The sequence below is a fragment of the Crotalus tigris genome, unplaced genomic scaffold (genome assembly GCF_016545835.1).
Source record: "Crotalus tigris isolate CLP2741 ecotype Arizona unplaced genomic scaffold, ASM1654583v1 scf7180000017555.296843, whole genome shotgun sequence".
Taxonomy (NCBI): Eukaryota; Metazoa; Chordata; class Lepidosauria; order Squamata; family Viperidae; genus Crotalus; species Crotalus tigris.
The window spans coordinates 76,463-98,525 of NW_024096471.1; the positions used below are offsets into that span (position 1 = coordinate 76,463).

At 43.1% G+C, this 22,063-nt stretch overlaps 1 protein-coding gene across 2 annotated transcripts in view; it reads left to right on the forward strand.

Annotated features, from left to right (window-relative positions):
- Positions 1-1,656: 1,656 nt before the first annotated feature.
- Positions 1,657-22,063, forward strand: part of IRF4 (interferon regulatory factor 4) — a 28,033-nt gene continuing 7,626 nt past the window's right edge. Inside the window, exons 1-6 of one of the 2 annotated variants that reach the window (XM_039347150.1) lie at positions 1,657-1,785; positions 9,483-9,765; positions 12,428-12,614; positions 14,495-14,583; positions 15,851-15,992; positions 19,410-19,520. In XM_039347150.1, coding sequence (XP_039203084.1) covers positions 9,523-9,765; positions 12,428-12,614; positions 14,495-14,583; positions 15,851-15,992; positions 19,410-19,520 — 772 coding nt within the window. In that variant the 5' untranslated portion in view covers positions 1,657-1,785; positions 9,483-9,522. The remainder of the gene's footprint in view (positions 1,786-9,482; positions 9,766-12,427; positions 12,615-14,494; positions 14,584-15,850; positions 15,993-19,409; positions 19,521-22,063) is intronic. The other variant, XM_039347160.1, reaches the window with a different exon arrangement.

The window sequence follows — 22,063 nt, forward strand, 5'->3', positions numbered from 1 at the left end:
TTTTAATTGACCAATATTAAGCATGAGGCTCTTGTTCGTATGAAATGCCCAAAGTTTTCTTCTTTCATCTCCGAGCCATTCCACTTTATCTTCTTTCTTGTAGGGCATCAAAATCTGTCCAGCATAACCTTCGGCCATCCAATTCTGTGCCTCCATAATATTACAGAATTCAACTTCAGCAGGGCAATCTTGTCTAGGAATTACATGAGTTGAAATCCAGCTCACCTTATATGGAAGAGGCAGGTCAAGATCAAAAGAAATATTCTTGTTGATAGATTCAGATGGACAAATTGGAACCAGAATTTTCCTTCCCAGAATATTTCTCTTACTGATGAAGACAGATTATAACTTTAATATTCCTTGTTTCCTTTCCAGGGAAGCTAGAGAAATCGAACAGAAGGGGCTCATTACTGCACAATGTAGACGATGTGTATGATTTAAAAAAAAAAAAACTACCTCTATTGCCCTCACTTTTCCACCTAACCTAAATACAGAGGATAAGGGGCTTTTTTTTCTTTTCTGCAAGACTTTGCTTTTTCTGCAAAGTCGCAGTTCCAGTTCAGGTTGCTGTGAGGATTTCCTTCCCCCAGAATAAATTTGACCAATTTAACCCCTTAAAAACTTATGAGTAACATAATTGGGCTCTAAAAGACAAATGAGATTCCCCCCCCACCCCAATTTTCATGTTACTAACTCCAAGTACTTGGGAGCAGATTCACATCTCCGTGTGTATCACGCTCGATTTTTGCTCTACTCAGTCGGCTGAAAGTGGGAACTAAATGCGGCTGTCAGTCATGCTGCCCGAAGTTAAATATATATATTTCCCCCCTGAGATGCTCCAAAGCAGTTGATCATCTCAAGACACTGGTGTACTGCTATCATCAAGTTGCTAGTATGCCCATGGGCAGGGGTAGGCAACCTTGGCTCTTTTATGACTCGGGGACTTCAACTCCCAGAATTCCTGAGCCAGCATGGCTGGCTCAGGAATTCTGGGAGTTGAAGTCCACGAGTCATAAAAGAGCCAAGGCTGCCTACCCCTGCCCATGGGGAACCCACCTTTCCTTTGAGGGGGGCGGGGGGGGGGTTTAAATGGGATATCTTCCAGGGAGAAGATAGAAACATTCACAACCTCTGTCATTTTGACCGGGGGTTGTGGGTGAGCTTCTTAAGCCTTCCTGGGCATCCGATGAGGTTGCTACGCCCTCTAACGTGCGTTCTACAGAGTATTAACCCCCTTGCCATTATTCTTAAAATCTAATTTATTTCTAGGGTGCGGGAAAGAGAGCCTTTGACAAGTGGCGTGAAGGAAATCATGTTGTCGGTCTGTGCTGGGGGGGGGGGGGTCCCATTGCAAACTGCTCGCCTGAGAGAGCGGTGCCATTTCCCTCCTCTGGAAACCAAGCTCTTGCCACCCATCCTTCAGGATCTGGCGAGCTCATCCCACCTCAGCTCATCCATGAGAAGACCGACCCCCCCCCCCTTCGCCGCATCCTTCCGGCCGTTCCTGGCCCCGTAAGGGGCGAAGGCGGGCGCAAGCCCCGCCCCCTGCAAGCCCCGCCCCTCCCAAGCCCCTCCTCCCTACGTTTTCGCTTCAGACTTTAAAGTTCCTCTTGCGCTTCGTTTTTACCTCAGTTATGTTCTCGTTTGAAACCTGATCCCATCATCCTCTCTGCTCTCCCCCCCCCTCCTTAAATCGTTTTCAGAAAGCGGCGCCACGCGCATCACTCCCGGGAATTTGGAAAGAAAGTGAGAAAGAGAGAGTGAGTGAGAGCGAAAGGGACGGAGGTAAGGGACTTCACTTTCTGTCGCTATTTCGGATCGGGAAAACCATCTTTGAGAAGAGCCGGAGATTGGATGAGCAGCCAAAATGAAGACTTGGGTGTGAGGTGGAGGGGCAGGGAGGAGGAGGGGGAGGGAGGAGGAGGGGGGGACGCCGCTAGAGTTATTCCTTGTAAGATGCCAAGGGGCTTTGTGGGGGGCGGGGGGGGGGAAAGGCAGGAATACGCCGGTATCTTTTCTCAGGGGCGAATTCTATCCCAGCGAAAACGTGCAAAGAGACGGGCTGGTGGCTGAAGAGAGAGAGAAAAAAAAACAGCCATGAGCCAATGTTCCCTTCCAGAAAGGCCCATCAGATCTAGCAAGAACATACTGTAATTGCCGATCTCTTTGCTGGATCTCCCCCCTCCCTCCCTCCCTCCCCAGAATTGAACTTAGCGGATTCACCTGTTATCCGGCAGAAAACCTGGTGAGGTTAAACTCTTCCGTCTTGAATTTAGGAAAGTGCCCGCGTGGACGGTGGGAATTCCTGTTAATGGTACCTGCCTAACGTCAGGTAATGGTCGTAAAACGGGAAGAAGGTCCTGCTCCGTTTCCCTCGCGCAAAGGCATTCACTCTTTATAAACTCCCTTTACTCTTTAAGAAAGAAAGAAAGAAAGTTTGACCTGATTCAAAATCCATACCGGTGAGGCCAGCGGAAGATTTCCAAAACAGCTGCAAACGTTCGAGTTTCTCAATTCTTTTCCCTAGAACGCGGTGAGGGGGGGGGGGAATAAGCATTAAAAACGAGACAGAGAGGAAGAAGTTGGTATGCTAGAGCATTTTATTTATTTGTTCAATTTCTACGGCCGCCCATCCCGGTTAAAAACAGATTCATACTAGATAGACCTACTGTGTAGTCCACAAAAATAAATAAATAAAAATCAGCCATTAATTTCGAACCGGGGTGTGTAAATTATTCCCCCGTTTGGCTGCAGATCCTAAATTCTAAAACAACGTCGGCTTCTTTCATGCAACCTCCCCCCCCCCCTCGAGGCTGTTGGACACCTTTCTTTAGTGCTTTACTTTACTTCCCCCTCCTTGATCAGCGGCGTCGCATTTTATGAATGAAAGGGAGTATAGATACACTGAGGAATCCGCGTCGCGTGGAGAGACGGCGCTCCAGCTTGCTGGAGTTAGGGAGCTCAAGAGACGAGCTGCTGAACCTGATGGTGGGAGTTGTTTAAAAAGAGGGGGAAGGGGCGCCGGCAGGAAGAGTGGGGGGGGGGCCGAGCGAAATGAAGTCCTCCTTGGTCCATGTGAGGGTAGATCTGCGCCCTTGAAAGTGGGTTTCCGCTCAGCTTTCAATCTAATCTTCAGCTCGCAGAAGGGAACCTCGTCCGTGATGGTGGTGATGATTTGGGTCCCCCCTCCCTTTCTTTTAAGATGATTTTCCTAATTTGGTCCCCTCCGGATATTTTGGAGTTCAGATCTCATCGTCTCTAACCAACTTTGCTGGTTAGGAATTATGGAAATTGGATGCACACCTGAAACCGAGCAGAATCAGGAAAGTTGCAGCGATGTGCCTGCAAAATATCCTCTCGGTCTGCGCGCGTGTTTTCAGTCGAGTTATCCTATAAACTTTAGTCCCCCTAAAAATCAAGGGGATTTATTTCTTTGCGTGTACGGTCGGGGGCAGGAATTTTTAATCGTGGCAAGATTTGCTCATTTCTTCTCTCAAATGCATGCACGGCTATTCTAAAGCTCCTTGCAAAAATAAGGAGTTGGGCTACATTTTATTCTAGGTTACTCCGAAACTTGCTAGTTTGTAGAGAGGCTTTGGGGGGGGGGTGTGGAGGGAAGTAACCTTTCACATATATTGGCACAATGTATATATGATATTGTGCAAACTAAGCTGCCCCCCCGTGTTTAGTTGAGGGGAACATGAGGGGAGAGAATACACACACGCACACACACACATACACACGTTCATTTATGTCCAAATCTATCAAACTGGTTTGAATCTCCCCTGTTGGCGAACTGACTTTCTGGATCGCTGCAGTTTTCTGAGCCACAATTGCAGAATCCCGCGAAAGGAACAGGTTTGAATAGTTCGTTGCATATTCTGCTACACAAATGCCCCTCCTGCCTGTTGAAAGAGGCAGTCGGGTCGCTCCAAATTTTCTTGCGTTAGGGTGAAATTTAGCCCGACTGGCCAGAAGGGGATCCAGGATTGCCTTGTATCCACCACCTCCACTTTCGCGAAACTGGATCTTCAAGAGTTTACCGATTCTGAGTCGTTAGCTTTTGCTGATGTATCTGCACAGCGAAGAAGGTGTGTGTGTGTGTGTGTGTGTGTGTGTGTGTGTGTGTGTGAGAGAGAGAGAGAGAGAGAGAGAGAGAGAGAGAGAGAGAGAGAGAGAGAGAGAACTACCAACAGCAATTTAAAACTCAATAAGCAGTATTTAAATAGCCTCACTTAATGTGTTTATCCTACCAGTATTGATAACCGAGTCTCTACAGAGGACTTAGAACTTCATTGAAGAAGAGTTTGTTAATCGCTTTTGCACTTCCCACCATTCTCTTCTAAATAATAATGATGATGATGATGATGATGATGATGATGATGATGGAAGGGATCTTGGAGGTCATCTAGTCCAACCCTCTGCTCAGGCAGGAAACCCTATACCACTTCAGACAAACGGCTGTCCAGTCCCTTCTTTAAAACTTCCAGTGTTGGAACATTCGCAGCTTCTAGAGGCAGGTTGTTCCACCGATTAATTATTCTAATTGTTCTACTTCTCCTTCGCTCACCACCCTCTCTCTGCCTCCTCAGGTATGCTGGTAAGGCTTTACTGGAGGAGAGGGTGAATTCCAATCTGGAATTCTCTATGTCACTAGTTTGCATCTCGCTTGGTTTCGTCTACCGGAGCAAGAAAGTAGTATGGATTTGTCCCGACTTTCTACCAGACTTCTCACATTAATATCTCTTTCTGCCACCCATTAACAGATCACTCCAGATGTTTTCTGGAAACCTATAAGCAGGGTTGGAAACCAATGGTTTCAAAGTTGGACGGTCCATTTAGTTAGGCATTTATTCCAGGGGCGTACAGAACTCCGTTGCGAAGCCAGTGGCTAGCCACGGGTTCATTGAAAAGCCAGAGAGAAGCCATAACTTTTCCACCTAGGCAAGGAGGCGGGAGACAGCACTCAGGAATATTGAGGGAGCTCAAATCTTCTATTTTTCTGAAAATAAATTGAATCACTCATTAGAAATTAAGCCTGGCCATGGTGAAGGTGATGAAACATTAGAAGAGTCTCTCCAACAGCTTTTGGAATCCAGTTGCTTTTTAAAGGCTTTTTTTTTTAGTTCTTTGGGAGATTTGCTGCAGAAATATTAATGAACAGATTGTTCTCTATCCCCCCCCCCCAGAAGGGGGTACTTCGGTCTCAGAAAATAACATCTGGGGCAGTTTTTTTGAGACAGTTTATGTCAGTAGCTATCATTGCATCAGTCTGATCAAAAGCTAGCCGCTGGAATATGTACCTAACAAAATGGACCGTCCAACTTTGGGCTTTATTGGTTACTTGAAACAGTGGGAGAGGACAGTTGGCTTCCAACCCTGCTTATAAGTTTCCAGAAAACGTCTGGGGTGGTCTGTTAAAGACTGGCAGAAAAAGATGCTAGATGTAGGAAGTCTGGTAAAGAATCAGAACAAATCCATACTACTTGCTTGCTTCGGGGGCCACTGAGATCCAGAATAGTCAGGTTCAAGTTCCTACTTGACCATGGAGCTCACTGGATGATTTGGGGAGTCACTCTCATTCACCAAGCATAAAACGAGAGGTAATGTTCTTGTAAGCCGACTTGAGCTCCTTTGAAGAAAGGCAGGTTTTGAACGGGAAGAAAGTAAATCTACAGATACACAGAGCTATCCCCAAGCCTTCCAAAAACGCGCGGGAACGATGTTTCCCAACTCGGGGCTATCCACATGGAGATGGTGGGAGATGAGGGAGTTATTTTAGAAGATAAGATGCTATGGGTGTTGTTTGGCTGGATGAAACAGAACCTCTGAAATAAATTAACTCGAAGTTGGACCAAATGAGCTTTGATTCTATCTCAAAGAGCTCAGTTGCCACGGAAGCTTTCCTTTTTCCTCCGCTCTCTGTAGGAACAGGGCGAACTTAAAACTTTTTGGAAGGAAAGAATGAAAACTGTGGGTCGAAGGGATTTGGAACCAAATCCACACCAAAGCGCCTCATAGACCATGACCCTACGTGGAATTCACGACCATTTGAATTCCTCACCGACGAATGAAGAAACCGGTCCCCAATCCACCAGAGATCTGGCCTGGGATTAAAGGCAGTGTTTCTCAACCTTGACCATTTTAAGGCATGTGGACTTCAACTCCCAGAATTCCACAGCCAGCATTGCTGGCTGTGGAATTCTGGGAGTTGAAGTCCACATGCCTTAAAATGGTCAAGGTTGAGAAACACTGGATTAAAGAGGTTGAAATTCAGCACCTGCAGAGCCCCGGGTGAGGCGGTGAGCCCCAGGCCGAAACCAAGCATCTGGGGACCGAAAAAGCTTTGGAATACCCCCATCCCGCAGACCGCCCCAAACCAGCACCGTTAGAGACGACTTTGCCAGCTCCGTGTAAAAAAGCTTGGTCCATACTTTCCTTTCTGCTGTTCCCCTCCCTACGATTTTGCCCACCGAGTTTAGGATTAAAAAAAAAAAAAAAAAGACGGCAGCAGTAGGCTTATCCCTCACCCCTCCTCTTCTTACCTGTTTTTATTCCCACTCCCGGAACGGCTTCCCTTAATACTGTAGAACAGTGTTTCCCAAACTTGACAATTTTAAGGCATGTGGACTTCAACTCCCAGAATTCCACAGCCAGCAACGCTGGCTGTGGAATTCTGGGAGTTGAAGTCCACACGCCTTAAAATTGTCAAGTTTGGGAAACACTGCTGTAGAACATCTTCCTTTTAAAAATGGAAGCCTCAGCCTCCTCTAGAGCCCCCACCTTCGCTTCCTTGACAGTGCAAGGCATCTGCTCAGGTTAGGCGGCTCAATCGAAGCGCACCGGCGGCTCAGACGGCCAAAGTCTTATGACTCTGATCATGTTCTGCCTCCCACGTTCACGGGCAGAAATTCCCTTTTAACAGCCCCCCAAGGACTCGGGCGTGGGACGGGGGGAGAGAGGGAGAAGTTTTCGAAGTATCTAGCTGCCCATTGAAGCGGGCTTTGCTTTGAAACCCACCCCCTTTCCGGGTTTTGTTACTTTATAAACTGCAGTCACGGCCGTGCGGGGCTTTTACAGATCCTTCGAAGAGGCAGCAATTTTCCCTCTCTTTCAGCCGAGGTTTTGACCCCGTTCGACGAGGAGCGGGATGGGGAAGGCTGGCGCGCCCTAACCTCGTGCTTGGAGTCTACCGATGGGAAGGGAGGGCTGAGGTCCTTTCCGGACTGCCCCATTCACACATTCTCAGGAAAGATGCGCTCCGGATGGTGCGTGCCTTTTCCTGGCAGCAGAGCGAGTCCTGACACTCGCCCTGCCCGTGACAGAATTCGGCAGAAAGGAGGCCGAAATGCCCCCAAGGCAAGCTTCCTGGGGCAGAGGCGCTAAAGCCGCAGCGGAGAATCCCCCGAAGTCTCGGGCTCTTGCAGGGAAATGAAGGGGGGGGGGCAGAGACTCGCTGAGGCGCTTTCGGCAGGTGTGCAATGTGAAAGGGCAGAAACGCCGCCGCTGCCGCCCTCCTCTCTTCTTTCCTAACCACGCGAGTGGGCGCAGGCACCGTCGGTCGGCGCTGGGGCGGGTAAATGTGAGGAGTTTCCCGCAGAGAGGCCAGGGCGCGAGTACGTGGGAAGGGAGAGGTGGCGAGACTGGAGTTGATGCATGAAAAAGAAAGGCGAACGGGGTGTCAAATGCAAATCTAGGAAGGGCGAGCGGGCGAGCGAAGAGAATGAGCGAGAGAGAGAGAGAGAGAGAGAGAGAGAGAGAGAGAGAGAGAGAGAGAGAGAGAGAGAGAGAGAGAGAGAGAGAGAGGTGGCTGAGAAATGGCGAAGAGTGGGAGGGAAGAAACTGACAGGCGGCGAGATGGGTGGGTTAGAAAAAGGGGGAGGAAAGAGGGGTGTTTTGGCTCCTGGGGGTAAAAAGGAACAACCACAGATCTCTGGAGAGAATTAGCGTCAAACAAGGTATGTCAAGAGGAAGTTGTATGTATGTGTAGGAGAGGAGGGAACTGTGTGCGTAGTGCTTCGCCCTACGGGAAAAAAAAAAAAAAGTCCGCTATCTAATAGACTAGGACTACGCCGAAGTCTCGTCCATGCCAGGTTTGCGGGCAGAAAAGTCCGGATTTCAGCAGAAAGTGCCGGGAAAGGCAGAGCTTGCTTTTTTTTTTTTTTTTTAAGTTAGGACACCCGTATAACTAAGTCTTTTGCTCCTCGTACTGGAAGAGAAAGAGAGGGAGGGGAAGGGAAAGCAAATGTAGAGAAGAAAGCGACGGGTCGGGAAACGGTGTGTTAGTCCTATAGGGCGAGAAGGTAGGGATGGGGTCGGTGGTTGGCCGTCGCCCTGCAGCCTGTGCAAGAAGGGACCTAGAGGGGAGAAACAGCTGTGGATCTAGTCATTAAAACTTAATAGGAGGGGGACGGTTGGTGCTGGTGGAATCGTTGGTTGGTTGGTTGATTGGGGCAAAAGGCTATGCTGCAAAGGAATAACGAAAAGGGGGGGAAAAAAACCACCAACCACCACCTAATCTGAAGACTTCTGTTGTGTGATTGTGCGCGTGTATGCGAGTCTCTTTATATAGGGTTATGTAGCAGGCGATTCTAGAGAATCAGGCGAGCCTGATTTAGTGAGGACAGCAACATGTAGAAGATTCAAAGGTTGGTGTTTTGGGGGAAAGGCAGTGCCTAAATCAGGTTGTATTTTTTTAAAATTCATTTATTCCTGGAACCTAGTCCCAGTTTCTTTGGCAAGGTTTTCCGAAGTGTTTTGCCATTGCCTCCTTCCTAAGGCTGAAAGAGAGAGAGAGAGAGGAGAGAGCGGCTGGCCCAAGGTCATCCAGTTGGCTTGGTGCTTAAAACGGGACTAGAGCTCACGGCCTCCGGGGTTTCTAGCTTGGTGCTTGCTTGAACAGCTCCACCAGACGGGCTTGGAAGCCCCGAAAAGGCGCGGTCAGTGAGGGTCAGCCGGGGGAAGGCAGGTGGATTCTGACGGGCGTTTCCAACTGCTTGCCCCGTAAACCCCAGCTAGAAGACTCAAGGCTGCAGGCAGAGGGAGAGCCTCTTCAGGTGTTAAGGCGTCGGGGGCTCGAACGCCAAAGTTCAAATCCCCCCCCCGCCCCACCACAGACACACAACCGCCCATTAGTGATCTCAGCCTGGCAGCCGAGCGATTCCGGTGTGGTGAGGTTTTTAAACTGAAACCGTGCCGGGTCTGGCCTGGCGCACGGTTGAAGAGAAGAGAAATAACAGGGAAAGGCGGGAACAGAGAGCGCGGGGAGCTTTACTGGAAACGGCCTTGGCGGACGCCGAGGCTTTCCCTCGCGCGCGGCGCCTTCGCCTCCTCCGTGTGGAGAAGACGCGGCCGGGCGAGAGCGGGAAAGAAGCGGCGGGCTCTTGTCTGGAACTGACGTGCGCGCCGGGCTGAGGCGCGACACGTGACTGAGCGGGGCGCTCACTTTCCTCCCTCCCCATCTTCCTTCCTTCCTTCGTCAGGGGAGGAGCGGGAGGAGCCGAGGCTGGCGGGGCGCCTGGTATGAACTTAGAAGGCAGCCGCGGCGGTAGCAGCAGCAGCAGCAGCAGCAGCATCGAGGGCGGCGGGATGAGCTCGGTGAGCTGCGGCAACGGGAAACTCCGGCAGTGGCTGATCGAGCAGATTGACAGCACCAAATACCCGGGCCTGATATGGGAGAACGAGGAGAAGAGCATCTTTCGCATCCCCTGGAAGCACGCGGGCAAACAGGACTACAACCGCGAGGAGGACGCCGCTCTCTTCAAGGTAGCGGAGACGCCTTCCTGGGGGGGGGGGCGGCAGAGGGGAGGGGGAGCGCGCGAAGCCGTCAATCAGTCGCTCGCAAAAGCCACCTTAGTTGGTAGGGTTGAGAAGCTGGCTGAGGGGGCCGCGGCCACTTGCTTTTAGAAGTTGAGGGCAAGGTCCCTCTGAGGAAAGTGGCCTCAGCTTTCTTCTCTAATCTGGTGTGCTTTAGGAGTGCTATCTTGACAGCGACCGCGTGCTCTTTATTATAAAGCCCAGTCTTCCCCCCTCCCTCCAGAAAGCTGTCCTTTAAGGTTAATTTGATTTAATTATTTATGATCTCGGTTTTCTTCTTGATTTCTTCTCCCCCCCCCCTTTTTTTTTTTCATCAAGTTTGTAAATTCTGCTGTACAATTCATTTTCCTCATCTTGAGGCACCTGCTTCAGATTTCTTCTCCCTTTTGCAGGTTTTCCCGTTTTATGCCCCGACCCCCCCCCCAAGAAAATATACTCACTGTGTAGCCCATCCTTCATTCTGATAGGGGTAATGGGAGCTATAGTTCAAGGCATGAAGAGGGTATCCGTTTGGGAAGGCTAGTTGGAACAATTTGATGAATTCGTCTTCATTCAACAGACTTCATCTGGAAAATGAGATACTTTCCCCCCCCCTTCCTCTCAAATGGGATCTTGTGCATACTGCACCCAAAAATGAACTTTGTGAAGAAAGAAGAGGTACTCTGATATTGGTTGGAGTTGACAATGCCAGTCAGTTTTACTGACTGCTTTAATTATTAACTCTGTGTGAGAGACAGGGCACCTATAAGATCGATGGGACTTGCAGCTTTTACCTATTTGGCAGTGGTGGTAAGGTGGAGCTTGCTAATAATGGTGAGATTATCAGAGTTAATACTTGAAACCTAGGATTCATTTCAACCTGCATGTTCCTCACATAGGGACTATAATAAAACATCACATTTTCCAGTGGAGAAAAGTCACATATGTAATGAAGCACACGCATGGGTGTGAATTCAGTGTGCCCAAAGAATGAATCCTTTTTTTTTTTTGTTTTATTTCCACAACAAGATAGAAGCCCCGAGAGACACACTAACAAAGGATACCTAATAAATTAAATGACTTATCTGGGATCTGAATCTAGGTTTCTCAACTCTAATTCCAGGCACTACCCACTATTAATTAAATTCTGAGATTAATTTCCCAATATAACAAAACCTTCTCCAAAGCTGTAGGCTTAAAATGGGAATTGCCACAAACTGCTTTTATAACCTAGTACACACTAGAATAAGAAAAAAAAAAATCTCACCAAATACTAGAATTAAGCAATTTTTAAATTTTATTTTAAGGCAATTCTTGCTATTGCTTCAAGCAAAAAGTCATGGAAATCACAAGAAAAAGGTAGATTAAGATTTGCAATCGATCCAAAAGGCTTTTTGAATTTCAGGTGCTTGATAGCACTTCCATCATCCTCAACATGGGGTGCTTTAATGAATAAAGCTTGAGGGAAAGGGAATAGAAATGGGTTTTTGTATGAATGTGGCACGAGGTCAGTTTTGCTGCTAAAAACAAATTCCTCCATTGCAATGCACTTAGAACTGCCTTGCTCCTTAATCCTCTGTGGGCATCCACCCTTATTTCTGAGCTGCTGTTTTGCATATAGTTCCAGTTGGGAGATCTCACCCTTAACTTAAATTACTGACAATACTATCCTATTTTCTTTCTTCAACTTACATCCTAGATGTTGCTGAACTAAAATGCTTTTCTGTCACACTTGGCAGATTCCTACCATGCTGTATAATTTCTTTTTTTCTCATTTGATTAATTGCCCCAAGGCTTAATTCATTAGGTCTGCAAGCCTGATCACAGTTGCATATACTTTAATCCCATAGATATCAATTGGACTTGTGTATAATTTTGAATAGGATTGCAGACTTTTTCATTAACTTCAGCAAGCGCCATAACTGTTTAGTAAGAATTTATTTCTAAAACTCCCTTGTTTATATTGTTATTGAGGAGTATTACCTGAAGCAATGCTGTTAAATTTCTGCTAAAATGAGTTCAGCTAATTACTTTTAATAGTAAGTATTTTTTTTAAAAGCAACTCTATACCCTACTGGTAGAATTCATATGGCACAATCTTTCTCCTTAGTTATTCAACCATCACATTTAACATTAGTGCACTTGCTTATTGAGTACACATTGTTTTTTTCTAATATAGTTTTTGCTTTCTGCCATCTGGATTTAAGGTTGGTTTAGATGTTACACAACTTATAGAAGATGCAGTAAGGTTTCTGTGCTTGCTTTAGTTGCCATATCTCTGCAAAGAAAACTTGAAGTGAAATGGTGAAGAATGGGTTACAAATATTCAGTTTTTGAAAAATGTCACACCATCTAGTTCATAGAGAAGTGAAATGGATATAATGAATCTTGAAACTGTGTCTAATTACCTTACTGCTGAATCTGTTCAAGGGTTGTCCTACACTGACAATGAGATCCTAGACAGAACTACCCGTAGGAAAATATGAGTCCCATAGCATGCCCCATGATAGTTCTGTGGAAATTGTATTTATTAGTGTGATATTTATTAGTGTGATATTTATATTATTGTTGTTAATGCCATAGGCTGTTCTGGAGGATCCATATTTTGATTAACTTCTGCAAATATTTTCAGGCTTGGGCTCTATTCAAAGGGAAATTCAGAGAAGGCATTGATAAACCAGATCCTCCCACTTGGAAGACAAGGCTGCGTTGTGCTTTGAACAAGAGCAATGATTTTGAAGAACTGGTGGAAAGAAGTCAATTGGACATATCAGACCCATATAAAGTATATAGAATAATACCGGAAGGAGCAAAAAAAGGTAGTGCTGCGCCTTAAACTGAGCTTTGAAAGCATCTGGCAATCACTGTTTATCCTTCATTGGGGATTTGAATATGATACTCCTCACTGGTTAATTGCCTAGAGCTACAAAAAAGATGTTGATAATCTAGAAAGAGCGTAGAGAAGACCAACAAAGGAACTAGTGCAGTGGTGGCGAACCTATGGCACGGGTGCCAGAGGTGGCCCTCGGAGCCCTCTCTGTGGGCATACGTGCAGTTGCCCCAGCCTCGCCTCCCCCATGACCCCCTCCTCTCTAGAAGCCCCCTTGAAGGAGAGTTGCCCCCTGAGTGTGGCCCACACAGAGCAGCGCAGCCAAGGACATAGTAGCCAGGCAGCGTAGACAAGACTCTGCCCTTACACCCTATCATACACAGTTGATGCTGCAGGGCGCAGCCATAGCTGCCATAGCGCTGCTGGGCTGCCTGGGGGATCTGCAGCAGACCCTGGAGGTGGTGAGTGGTCCTGCAGGCAGGCGAGGCGGGGGATAGGGGGGCAGGGTAGGGGAAATGGAGTGGGGCGGGGTCAGTTTTGGGGCACTCAGTTTCTAAAAGGTTCGCCATCACTGGACTAGTGGATAAACATACAATAAACCATTACAGGAACTGGGTATATGTAGTCTGAGGAACAGAAGGATTAGGGGTGACTTGATAGCAATCTTCCAATATTTGAGGGGTTGTCAGAAGGGGTTGACCTATTGTCCATCCCCTGAGGGCAGGACACGAAGCAAAGGATGGAAACTAATCAAGGAGAGAAGCAACTTAGAATTAAGGAGAAGTTTCCTGAAAGTGAGAACAATTAATCAATGGAACAACCTGCCTCCAGAAGTTGTGGGTGCTCCAACACTGGAGCTTTTTAAGAGGAGACTGAACAGCCATTTGTCTGGGATGGTACAGGGTCTCGTGCTTGAGCAGAGGGAGGGGGTTTGGAGAAGAAGGCCTTTAAAACCCCTTCCAACTCTGTTATACTGTTAATACCTGCTTTCTCCCTTTCAAACGTGGAGTCTTATTCCTCTCCCATACGGGCACCAGCTTTTCCTCTTTCCCCATAACAATAATTTCTGTGCCACTATATAATGCTCCACCACTATTCCCCCTACCCCTGCATTTCATCACCTTGTGCCAGCCAGATATCCAATAGTCCAAAAAAGCAAGAGTCAGCCAACACATTTCCCACCTCCTTGCTTTTCATCTCAACATGTTTAATTTTTTTGAATCAGAGAGGTGGGGGAACAACCCTTAGCTTCTGGAGAGGTAGAGGACGAAGAATTCTGGAAGCAGGGTTTGAGAAGAAAGTTACCCAATTCATAGATCAGAGAAAGCTGTGTAAAAATATTGCAATGGAACAGGTGCTCAGCCAATTAACTCTGCTAGTTAATTAACTTAGTTTTCCAAGATGATTGGATGTGATGAGGATATATATATGTGTGTGTGTGTGTGTGTGCGCATGTGTGTATTATATGTATATGTATGTATATGTATATTATATGTATGTGTATATGTACATATATACACATATACAGATATGTATATGACCTACATATACAGATATACATATATCTACATATAGATAGATAGATAGATAGATAGATAGATAGATAGATAGATAGATAGATATAGATATAGATATAGATATAGATATAGATATACACACATTAGGTAGGTAGGTAGGTTTTCTCATTATACACTTTTAGATTTCTGCCTTTTTTCTAACAATGCAAATGAACTTTGTATCTATAAAGTGGCCGGAACTATTATTTCTGCTAGAAATTAATAGTAGGGATTTCATTTTTAAATACTCCCAAGATACTATTTTTACAAAGTTATATAAACCACCCTTTTTCTGTCTACAAATAATGTACAGGATCAAAACAACTTAGCCTGGAAGATCCACAGATGATTATGAACAACGCTTTCACTCTAAATTCATCATATTCTGCACTACAGCCTCAGGTATGACCCTTGCATTTATTCTAGTTTTGTATATTGGAGAATGAAAATGTAAAGATGACACATTTCCTTGTATTAGGATAAGAATGAAAACAAATGGCAAAAAATATCCAATATAAACAATCAGATATTTCCAAAGGAATTTTATAAGTGTTCTTGTGATAGATTTTGATGAGTATCAGAACTCTTACCATATTTCATTTCATTTCTCCTGTATATTTCAGTATATAACTGAAATATTTTATTTTTGTTTTTAAATAAGAGCACCTAATTTGTGCAGTTGCATTCATTGCATTGTTTAACTGTATCAATACATTCTTCACTGTCAGCAACTTTCACTCTATATATTCAATGCATTATAAGCTTAAAGTCCCCTGTTAGTCCCTTGTTAGTCCCCTGTTAGTCCCTTTCCATGAAACACTGCACATACAGATAGTCCTCGACTTACAACAGTTCATTGAGTGACTGTTCAAAGTTACAGCGGCATTGAAAAAAGCGACTTATGGCTGTTTTTCACACTTAAGACCATTGCAGCATCCCCATGGTCATAGGAACAAAATTCAGATGCATGGCAACTGATTCATACTTTTATGACAGTGGCAGTGTGCCAGGGTCATGTGATCGCCTTTTGCGACCTTCTGACAAGCAAAGTCAATGGGGAAGCCAGATTCACTTAACAACTGCAGTGATTCATGTAACAAATGTATCAAGAAAGGTAATAAAATGGGGCAGAGTTCACTTAACAAATGTCTCACTTTTCAACAAAAATTTTGGGCTCAATTGTGGTTGTAGGTTGAGGACTACCTGTACGTTGCAAATATATCTACAGAAAACTGGGCCTCCACAGAATCATATAATGAATTTCAGGAATTATTGAGTCTTCACTGTATTAGATATAAAGATATTAACTGGATTCAGTTTCAGTGATGTGTATGTGTGTGTCTGTATTTAAGCCTGATGGAAGTAAAAGGATAATAATTGAGTTCTCATCCTATTTTATTTATCAGGGAGACAGGTGCCTGTATTCAGTGGGATTTACTTTTGAAGAGATACCCATAAGTTTGTATATTAATGAGATATATACAGCTTTGTCTCTCCAGAAACCCTTTATTATCTGTAAGCAAGCTCAACACTGTGTTTGTCTGAGTTTTAATTTTACAGATATACCAAAAAGGGAATATAATTAGAAAGCTGAAAATGAATTAGCACTGTTTTTCTTTTTAGTAACTGGCTGCAAATAAGACATGTGATATTTTAATAAAATATACAGGTGCCTAACTACATGGTACCTCATGACCGTAACTGGAGGGAATACATACCAGACCAGTCCCATCCTGATCTTTCATACCAGTGTACAAGTGTCTCTTTTCCACCTCGTAATCATCACTGGCAAGGCCCATCATGTCAGAATGGTAAGACATTCTCATTGTATTCAATAGAGCTGCAGACTATTTTTATTTACCTTATGAAATAAATAGTGGATGGTTCCTGATTTAGGATTCCATGTGCATCTAAGTCAAGAAAAGAATTTTTTTAAGAAATTGGATTTGTTTACTTCAGCAGAGAGTAGAAATTCAATTCAATCAGAATAGAGCTGGAAGGGACCTTGAAGGTCTTCTAGTCCAACCCCCTGCTCAAGCAGGAGACCCTATACCATTTCAGACAATTGGCTATCCAATCTCTTCTTAAAAACCTCCAGTGATGAAGCACCCACAACTTCTGATGGCAAGCTGTTCCGCTGCTTAATTGTCCTCACTGTTAGGAAGTTTCTCCTTAATTCCAGGTTGCTTCTCTCCTTGATTAGTTTCCATCCATTGTTTCTTGTCCTGCCCTCTGGTGCCTTGGAAAATAAGTTGACCTCCTCCTCTCAGTGGGAGCCTCTCAAATACCGGATTACTGCTATCTAGTCCTTCTTTTCTCTAGACTAGCCCTACCCAATTCTTGAAATCATTCTTCATATGTTTTTGTCTCCAGGCCCTTAACCATCTTAGTTCCTCTTCTTTGCACTTTTTTCAAAGCCTCAACATCTTTTTTGTAACGTGGTGACCAAAACTGGATGCAGTACTCCAGGTGTGGCCTTACTAAAGCTTTATAAAGGAGTACTAATATTTCACATGATTTTGATTCTATGGCTTTCTTTGGTTGCACACTGCTGCCTCATATTTAAATGGTCGTCCACTAGGACTCCAAGGTCCCTCTCACAGTTACTGTCTTTGAGCCAAGTTTCACCTAATTTGTACTTGTATCTTTGGTTTTTCCTATACCCAGATGCAAAACCTTGCTTTTCTCCATATTAAATTTGATGTGGTTGAGTAGGGCCCATTATTCAAATCTGTAAAGAACTTTTTGGATCCTGAGCTTGTCTTCTAGTGTGTTGGCTACTCCTGCCAGCTTAATGTCATCTTCTATTCACTCATCTCAGTCATTTATGAAGATATTGAAGAGTCCTGGGCCTAAGACGGAACTTTGTGGTACTCCGTGGATACTTTGGCTTGCATGAAGTTTTCATCTCCACTAAAATGATTGAGCTAATTCTGGCAAGGGCAGAACTTTCTATGTGTCTCACAATTCCTATATTTGCAAAAAGTTGGCATAGTATAAAGAAGAATATTATGATACACACTAAGGAAAGGGTTTTTATATTGAATTTCAGAGAATTACACAATTACTTGAATAGTTCCACATTCCTGAAATCTATTAAAAACAGTTAAGTGCAGTTTATACTATGCAGGTAACTAAATGCGTAAAACAAATGTTATATTCTCAATGAAGATTGGAGTGCTTTGCTATGCAAATCTAAACTAAAGGAGAAAACAAAGCGGATAAGGAAGAACAGCCAACTTCTGATTACGAATGTATTCAAGGTTTTTAGTTATCATGAGAACAGTTTATTCTTTACCTTCGTAAACTTAAAAAATCATACAAAACTAAATAGACAAAAATACTGCTTTGTTTCTTTATGTCTATTCTCTAAATCAGTGGTTCTCAACCTGTGGGTCGGGACCCCATTTGGGGTCAAATGACCATTTCATGGGGGTCGCCAAACCATGCTGTCCGCCATTTTTTTCCCTTTTCCCTAGCTGTCCTAATCCCTCTTATTGGTGGCCACACCCACTTGGGGGTCACCACAACATGGGGAACTGTATTATGGGGTCACGGCATTAGAAAGGTTGAGAATCACTGCTCTAAATGCTTATTTATGAACAAATCCCATCAATTTTAATGCAATGGAATTAAGCTAGCATTTGGCATAGTGCAACAAAAAATAAGCAGTTCTGAACTGCATGGATTTCAGTGATTGAAAAAATTACTTCTCAATGTTTTGACTGATATTAATGAAACATTATAATTCTTTTTGAATGGATTATACTTAGGCACTTTAAATTCTCCATGTTTGCTGTCTACCTTTACAAATTCTATGATAAGGGATTGAATGGGGAATAGAGATTTCTTGGGTTCTGGAAGGAAATGATGTTATGATCTGCTTTTATTGTGAGAGAAAATGGACACTTGCAGTCTGAATTTATCATCCAGGGCATCAAAGCATGTTTTTTTTTATCATAAGATAAAATTTCTCTTGTCCTTATTAGAACACTAATTTATTAATTTTACTCTGACTTCCCAAAAATGGAGATTCCTTTCATTAAAAGAAGGAATTCCAAATAGAAAAATGCAGCTGGTTCTCGTTTAGCAACTGCCTTGCTCAGCAGCCATTGACACTTATGAGGGTGATGAAAAGTAACTTTGCCACTAATCCTCCCACGTGGAACCTATATGTAATTAAGGCTTTCCGTTAATTTCATTTTAATACTTGAAAGGTACAAATGATAATTTAAAGTGAACAGGATGCTTAGCCAACACTAGATAAAAAAAAAAAAAATCACTCCAGGGATAGGAAGATATATTTACACTACATACAGGAGCTGACTTCATACAATATGCTAAGCTGTAAAACCATGTCCACAATGTGCAAATTCACGTGACATGCTAGGCCACCATAATAAAATAGGACTAAATGTGGTTATCATGCTTGTACAGTATGTTAAAATGTTTGTGTTCCCACAGCATAGGAACCACAAAATGCCTGATCCCATTTTAGTCTTCTGTGGTATGCTGTATCGTGTAAACTGAGCCAGGATGCCTTTACTTTAAATTTGGCCCACTAATTGCTTGTAGAGTTAGCAAAAGATACATTTGGACAGAATGTAATTCTATAGAACCTTACATTGGCCTTCAATGTATGATAGCAAATTTTGGCATATGCATTTAAGGAAGGATTTATTTTAATAAACATATAGGATGCTAGCTGATTTCATTTAGATTGAAATACTAGGACAGAAGCCCTTGAATTTAAAATAATTTTCATAAAGCAAATCATTGGAAACAGGTGATAGCTCTAAAGCAGTCCAAAAACCATTACTTGTGATAGAGTACAAGAAGACCCGTCCAATCTTATTATAAATATAATGCTAATGTGAGTTAAAATGGATAAAGTGCTCCTATTTAGTTAGTCTTCCCATCACCCTTAACTCCCCAGTTCCTGTGTTCATATTATTGTGTTCAGAGGGGATAAAAGCATTATGATTTACAGAGGTTTCACACAGTCAGTTAGTGGGAAGTTCTGTCAGATGATTCACCAAAGAAGCCATGGTTTAATAAGGAAAATGTATCAATCTTAAGAATGAACAGTGGAAAATATTTAAAGGAATGAGAGTATTACATATTGATAATTGTTTCCATTCTAGCAGATGAAAGTTTTGAATGTTATTGGATGTTCAGTCGGGTTCATTTTGCTTTGTGAAAACTTTTTTTTTTTTTGGGTATGAAAGTAGGTTGTCAAGTAACTGGGACTTTTTATGCTTGTGCACCACCTGAGACACAGACTTCTGGCATCCCAATAGAGGGAAATATCAGATCTACTGAAGGTCTTCCCTTGTCAGGTATGTACACCATCACTCTCTAATAAATCACAATGAACTTGTGATTGATAAAAATGCTCATAAGGGAAAATTCATCTGCATTTGTTCTTCTGTGTAAAAATACATGTACATTTAATTGAAAAGGAGCCAGTATGATGTAGTGGTTAAGGCATCAGGCTAGAACAGTGGTTCTCAACCTGTGGGTCGGGACCCCATTTGGGGTCGAACGACCATTTCACGGGGGTCGCCAAACCACGCTGTCCGCCATTTTTTCCCTTTTCGCTAGCTGTCCTACTCCCTCTTATTGGTGGCCACACCCACTTGGGGGTCACCACAACATGGGGAACTGTATTATGGGGTCACGGCATTAGAAAGGTTGAGAACCACTGGGCTAGAACCTGGGACAGCATGAGTTCTAGTCTCACCTTATGCAGGAGGCCTGATAAGTGACCTTGGGCCAGTCACACTCTCTTATCCCTAAGAAGCTAGCAATAGCAAACCACTTCCAAAATCTTGCCCAGAAAACTGCAAAGGTTATTCCAGGCAGTTATCAGAGTCAAAAAATGATTCCAAGACAGTTATCGGGAATCAAAATTATCTTAAAGTCACTCTGCATGCCACATAGAATTAAGAAAGGAATGCATATTACAGAAAATTTGGTCTAGTGGAGGGGTAGGGAACCTTGGCTCTTTTACGACTTGCGGATTTCAACTCCCAGAATTCCTGAGCCAGCCAGGAAATAATACAGGCAGCATAAAAATAAATAAATAAACATTTTGCATCAAAATACAAATATCTGCCTAAAAGTGGCTCTCCAGAAATTTATCTCACCACCTTCTAACCAGGCTATCTAATCCTAACTAGAGATGAGCTAGAGAAATCACAGACTGAGGAGGAAGGTGGGCTGGATACGTTTGTCGCCTTGAATTATGTGTAAAAATAATAAGGATAGGACACAAATAAATAAAATTGGGTGGAAAAGTGAAAATTGTAATTACAGATTAAACTATTTGAGAATTTTATTATACTATGTTATATTATGAACTAGAAGTATCAGGAATCTTCAAAAGGCGTCCTGGGGTTGATGATCAGAAAGATTTAGTTGGAATATACAGGGCTAAAGGCCTTTTTCGGAGTGGCACCTGCTTTGTGGAATTCCCTTCCCATTGTAATACTGATCACTTCCTGTCTGTCCTACTTCCCTTCAAGAAGAGGCTAAAAATCTATTGTATACCTCCATTTTCCCCCTTTAGGATTATGGCTTTATGGATGGTGGTTGGATTGCTCTTGTTTTTAATTTTTTAAAAAATATTCTATTATTTTATATTATTTGTGCATTTTATGTTGCATTGTATGGATGTAATTATAACTTTGTAATTGTAAGAGTTTACTGCTGATGCTGTCTCATACTGTTAATGGCTACAGGCTGACTTTACTAGGAGCAAGTGGATTGTAAAATGTGAAAAAATATAAATAAATATCATTTATACAAGATGCATATTAAATTGATTAAAGTTCATAATATTAGAATTAATGTTTTGATTATCTCATTAAATGCAAATGCTGTTCTCTAGATTACCAGAAAGTGAAGATCCCATTTAAGAGATGCAATTTTGCCCAGAACTCTGAGATTATCATAGTTTTTGAAGCAATTCAACTCATATAATTTCCTTTTCTTTGGCAGCTTCCTAATTCGATTTACAAACAAATCTTTTCTTATTCCCCAGAATATGGTTCATACTTGTTTACACTATTGCCTAACAGGGAAAATTGGTATCTACTGAATAGGTCAGTTGGTGAATGAGTAGGAAATTATTTTTCAAGGATTTTAGGCCCTTTACTTTGTAGTAGTATTTAAAGCTCTGATTATTCTCATACTACACATATTTTCTTTGGCTGCATTTCTTTAAACTATGATAGTGCCAAGTAGTTCTTCATCTGTGCTATAAATGAGCCCATAGCATGGTTATACTTGGATATACTCCAAGTATATACTTAAACCAAGAAATTATACTCCAATATCACACATTATGGTCCATTGACATTACTGAATTTAGCAGTGGTTAGCTTTATTAAATATTGTACAGAATATTTTTAGCATGTAGTCAGGGCTTTTTTTTCTCATAGAATGCCCAGAACGGAGTTCCGGCACCTTTTTTAGATGGAACTCTGTAGGGTAGGCAAGGTGGGTTGTATGACTTGTGTGAGTTCTGGCACCTTTTTTTTTTTTTTAAGAAAAAAAGCACTGCATGTAGTTATATACACACATGCAAATATACTTAGTGGATTAACGCTAAGGCAGTATGCTTAACAATGATTTGTTCAGTAAGCCACGATATTTTGGGTTCACACAATGCATTATGCCAAAATGTTACTTAAATATTACTTAATGCAATATTTGAACTCAGTTACTGTTAATCTACTATAATCTCTATCATAGTATATTTGAAGGAGAAATAATTACAATTTCCACATTAAATGTTAATCTGAGATTCAGAATATGGCCTTATGCCTTTTATTTTCTCAAGAGTTCTACTGGACAGAATTGGGACCAGTTTCTGATA